The sequence below is a fragment of the Myxocyprinus asiaticus genome, chromosome 27 (genome assembly GCF_019703515.2).
Source record: "Myxocyprinus asiaticus isolate MX2 ecotype Aquarium Trade chromosome 27, UBuf_Myxa_2, whole genome shotgun sequence".
In the NCBI taxonomy this organism is placed as follows: domain Eukaryota; kingdom Metazoa; phylum Chordata; class Actinopteri; order Cypriniformes; family Catostomidae; genus Myxocyprinus; species Myxocyprinus asiaticus.
In genome coordinates this window covers 25,738,390-25,742,804 of record NC_059370.1, presented here as the reverse complement: position 1 = coordinate 25,742,804, position 4,415 = coordinate 25,738,390, and the positions used below count along the sequence as shown (strand labels likewise).

Below are 4,415 nucleotides of genomic sequence, written 5' to 3'. Positions count from 1 at the left end.
TTTATGACTGATCTGAACATGTATCTTTTTAATTTGACATACAAGGTTGTCTGTGCTTTAAAAATTAAAAAAATGAATTTATAATGGGTGATTTGAGAAATGTCTAATGAACAGTCTCATTCATGCACAGAGTCTTTATAACTAATAATGCCACTGTAAAAGAACTGGTGTTTTACAGGTATATTATTAGTTGTTTTGCCAAATGAACAGGGCAAATATTGCATCATCAGAAAGCAATAATCGAATTAAATCCTCTCTCTCTCTATCTATCTATGTATATATCTATATATCTATCTCTCTCTATATATCTATCTATATATCTATCTATATCTATAATTATTTTTTCCAGCTGAAAGCAGTAGAGCTCTCTGTCTATCTCTCTCTCTCTATATATATAATTATTTTTTCCAGCTGAGAGCAGTAGAGCTCTCTCTCTCTCTCTCTCTCTATATATAAACAATACAAAGTTAAAATGTGTAGAAATGTAATATCTTCTGCGCTGGGAACCAATCTGTAATGACCACACGGTTTGAAGGTGAGAACATAGTTATATTTACAGACAGACAAATGTCACATTTTAAGACAGAAATAAAACAACATGAAACTTAAATGAATTTTCGCCTCGGTTCACTAAGTGCAACACCACCCTCTTTCACGGCTGTCCAGAATGTCTGATTCTACAGTGGGGGGGAAAAAATTATTAGCTCAAGCATTTACATCATTAATTGTCTCAATGTATTCAAATGTAAAAAGATAAATTTTATTCAACAACTCACCGCCTCGGAGCGAAACTTCCACGGTACCTCTCGATAAACAACTCGTGTAATGCCTGCTTCTCGACACCGCTGAGCAAGCACCTCACCTACGGCACGGCAGGCTGCTACGGATCGTGTGGAGCCCAGTTCCTGCTTCAGAGCCCACTCCTTCGTGGAGCAAGAGAGTATGGGTACAATCGAGTCATTTGAGAACACCTCAGCTGTGACATGGTGCTGCGAGCGCCTGAACACCAACCTGAGGAAAGGAAGGTTATAGAACCAGGTAATATCGGTGTAAAGCTTTTTTGCTTCACTGAAACGTGCAATCCTCTTTGTATCTTTAAGATTATTAAGATGCTGTAATTATCATTTGATAAATCTGAAATGTTCAGAAAATCCAAGGTTCTGAAGAATCCAAAGAATACAATTTATTGTGGATTTCATACAGGTATCATTTGGCCCTATTTTCTCTGCATTTTATCAGGCACTGAACAGTCACAGTAGCAATGTGAACTGCATATCTTTCAAAGTTAAGACTCCTTAAATGTTTTATTTTTACATTTTCATCATTTTGATTTCAGACCTGTTCAATGTTTTGCTACACTAGAAATGCACACAAACCTGTGATAATACTGTCTAGAAGGCCACACCGTGCCCCAGCCTCGATCCTTTACTGCGAGGGCCATCTGTTCCAAGTTCCTTGGGTTTCGGTTGACAAATGTTTTATTGATGGCTTCATTATCACTAACCACGGGCTCTGGCGCTGTCTGACTGTATTTCCGAGCTGCTGGGAAGAAACAATCAAAATAAACTTAACCATGTTATAATTAAACCTTCAGTTCCCTCGAGACGAGAAAGTGGAACAGTCTCTACTTTTAAGTAAAGACTGTCTACTTTTAATCTGGATACTTTTTGGTCTGATAGCTAACTTTAGAAATGGTAATAATTGATAATTAATAAATAAAACATTTTTTATAGGTGATGACTACCTGTAGTCTTGGATTTAAACATTATCCAACAGACTGATCTGATAGTTTCCTACTTATTTTCTGCCCCATGTGTTGCTGCTATTTTCAGTCCCCTTGTTTCAGGGATGTTAAATCTGTAGTCTTGTCTTCAGTGTGTGTAATGTGTATTAAGATAACACGAGGACAGTGAATTCACTGAATATTTTAAATATGGTCTTAATTAAAGGGATGGATCACCCACAACCCTCACATCACAAATCAGGACCATTTAAGCTAGTGAAAGCAAAACTTGTTTGAAACGTGAAACAAAGAAATTGTGACAAATTACAGGGCCAAATTGATACACTTTACCTTATGGATGCATACGTAACCTTGATGTTAAAGGGACAGTTCACTCAAAAATGAAAATTCTCTCATTTTCTCACCCTCATGCCATCCCAGCTGTGTATGACTTACTTTCTTCTGCAGAACATAAAAAAGATTTTTAAAAGAATTCAAAAGATCTGTAGGCCCATACAATACAAGTGAATGGTGGACAGAACTTTGAAGCTCCAAAAACACAAAGGCAGCATAAAAGTAATCCATACAGCTCCAGTGGTTAAACCCATGTCTTCTGAAGTGATCCAATCAGTTTTGGGTCAGAACAGACCAAAATATCACTCCTTTTTCACTACAGATGTTGACATCAGCAGTCTCCATTGCGATCATGCTTTAAAGCTTGATTACTCTTCCTAGCACCATCTAGCCTTCTGTGCATGCATCAATCACTAGGAAGTGTAATTGAGCTTGATATTATTGTGTGCCTAGAGACTGTAAGAGCAAGATGTACAGTGAAAAAGGAGTTACATTTTGGTCTGTTTCCACTTAAAATCGATTTGGATCACTTCAGAGGACATGGATTAAACCACTGTAGTCGTATGATTACTTTTATGCTCCCTTTAAGTGCTTTTTGGAGCTTCAAAGTTCTGGCCACCATTCACTTGCATTGTATGGACCTACAGAGCTGAGATATTCTTTTAAAAATCTTCATTTGTGTTCTGCAGAAGTCAGTCAGTCATACTCATCTGGGATGGGAAGAGGGTGAGTAAATGGGAGAATTTTCATTTTTGGGTGAACTATCCCTTTAATGTATATTAGTCAATAAACACGTTGCCGAATCCTCGTATATCCAAACCAAAGAAAATTATTAATGTCACTAAATATTTCTGTCACCGGCAATGAATCGAACACTTAGTTGCTGAATAAGTTCATTAATATAGTTGAAGGTTATAGTATGAACTTACATGACTGGCAATGAATCCACGCTGCTGCTGCTGTTGATCTCTGACATTGACTTAACAGCGCGCGAACACTACGGCAAACATCACTGAACAAAGCCATTCGACAGCTGTAAAAATGCCTCAGAGTCTGGTGACAAATTTTAGTTGTTATTTCTTGGAATATGGAAATTTCATCCCGTTTGGTCAATTATTCGAAACGTTTGATCGCTCTCCAGCGCGCAGCCATGTTGATGGTTTTGTTACATGAAAAGTGTTCCGTGGGGAAGCGTTCGAACGTCGCATGAGTTCCGCTTAGAATTCCTAAATAAGAACGGATAGACAATACTAATGACGTTCACTTGATTTAACATTACTTTAAGTTAAGATACTTCAACATTCATTAAGATTGTTAAATCACCATTTATATTAATGGTAATCAGATATACTGTCCACACGAGGGCACCACTAGTACACTTCATGGAAATGAAACTTTCACCTTCGGACGCGGTGAGGAACTTGTACACATCCCCACTGTAAATACTGTAGGTCAGTAGAAATGCATCGTTTTGAATAGTGGTCAACCAATCTTACAAAAAAAAAAAAAAAAAATTTCCCCACATAAAGTAACGTGTAACATAATACAATAATAAAACAATGAGACACAAAATAAAAATATCGATAAATGCCGGGGAAAAATATCGATTTTCCAATTAACCGCAATCTTAATTTGACGATCCTGATTTCTATTCAAGAAATAAAGGGACTTTGTATTCACCCATGCAGGGCTTCAGACTGCAACTTAAATGGTCACAAATGCGACCAAAAATAATTGATTGCGACAATAATTTAAACTCCAGTCACCACTGGCGACAGTCGGGTTGTGTGCGTTCATATCCGATTCGTCTGATATCTTGTGAGTTATCCACCTTTTTCCTGGGGGTCTTTCTGGGGAAACGATCGGGTGGGACTTCTGCCGGAAGTCCTTCTATAGCATTCCCTAAATCTGGCTGCAGTCATTTTAGACCCTGTTTAAAGCTGGTAATAAGAGGAGTTTCAGACGATCCGATTGCAAATGGTCAGTGCTAAATATAGTTGTAAACGGGTTGCAAAGTGTTTTATGATTGGATCACAAAAACATACAGAGGTAGTCAAAAACCACATTGCATTTGAGGTTTAAAACACCATCCTGCTGCGTCCCAGACGGCAGCGAAGCACCACCTCTCACTTGTCAATCACCCACAGGGGGTGGCTGCATCTTGCGGGGGGGGGGGGCGGCAAGAGGCACCCACACAGAACCCCCCCCAAGTCAACAACTTTTGGGGGCGTGTTGAAGCGGGTTTTCGACCAGGGCGCCATACAAGCTAGAACCGCTACTGTAGTTGACAAGATGCACATCTGAAGTTGAACTAACGCAGGTACTCCACTAAAACAAC

General features: G+C 38.7%; 1 protein-coding gene across 2 annotated transcripts; it reads right to left on the bottom strand.

Moving 5' to 3' along the window:
* Positions 1-137: 137 nt before the first annotated feature.
* Positions 138-3,254, bottom strand: mrpl18 (mitochondrial ribosomal protein L18). Of its 2 annotated transcripts, none has more exons than XM_051658009.1 (4): positions 3,007-3,254; positions 1,377-1,542; positions 777-1,011; positions 138-677 (listed from the first exon to the last, which is right to left on the bottom strand). In XM_051658009.1, exons 1-4 carry the CDS (start codon positions 3,101-3,103, stop codon positions 606-608), a joined length of 570 nt encoding a protein of 189 aa, XP_051513969.1. In that variant the 5' UTR covers positions 3,104-3,254; the 3' UTR covers positions 138-605. The 2 variants fall into 2 exon arrangements, with proteins under 2 accessions (XP_051513969.1, XP_051513970.1); XM_051658010.1 differs by having other exon boundaries at positions 1,377-1,539.
* Between the last annotated feature and the right edge of the window lie 1,161 nt (positions 3,255-4,415).

What these genes read in the sequence shown, in the direction of transcription:
- mrpl18 (XM_051658009.1), bottom strand. Translation starts at nt 3,103, where the DNA reads ATGGCTTTGTTCAGTGATGTTTGCCGTAGTGTTCGCGCGCTGTTAAGT. An exon ending in GTGGATTCATTGCCAGTCAT is followed by an intron (nt 1,543 to 3,006) that starts GTAAGTTCATAC and finishes GTTTCTTCCCAG; the next exon opens with CAGCTCGGAAATACAGTCAG. An exon ending in GGAAGTTTCGCTCCGAGGCG is followed by an intron (nt 678 to 776) that starts GTGAGTTGTTGA and finishes CCCCCACTGTAG; the next exon opens with AATCAGACATTCTGGACAGC.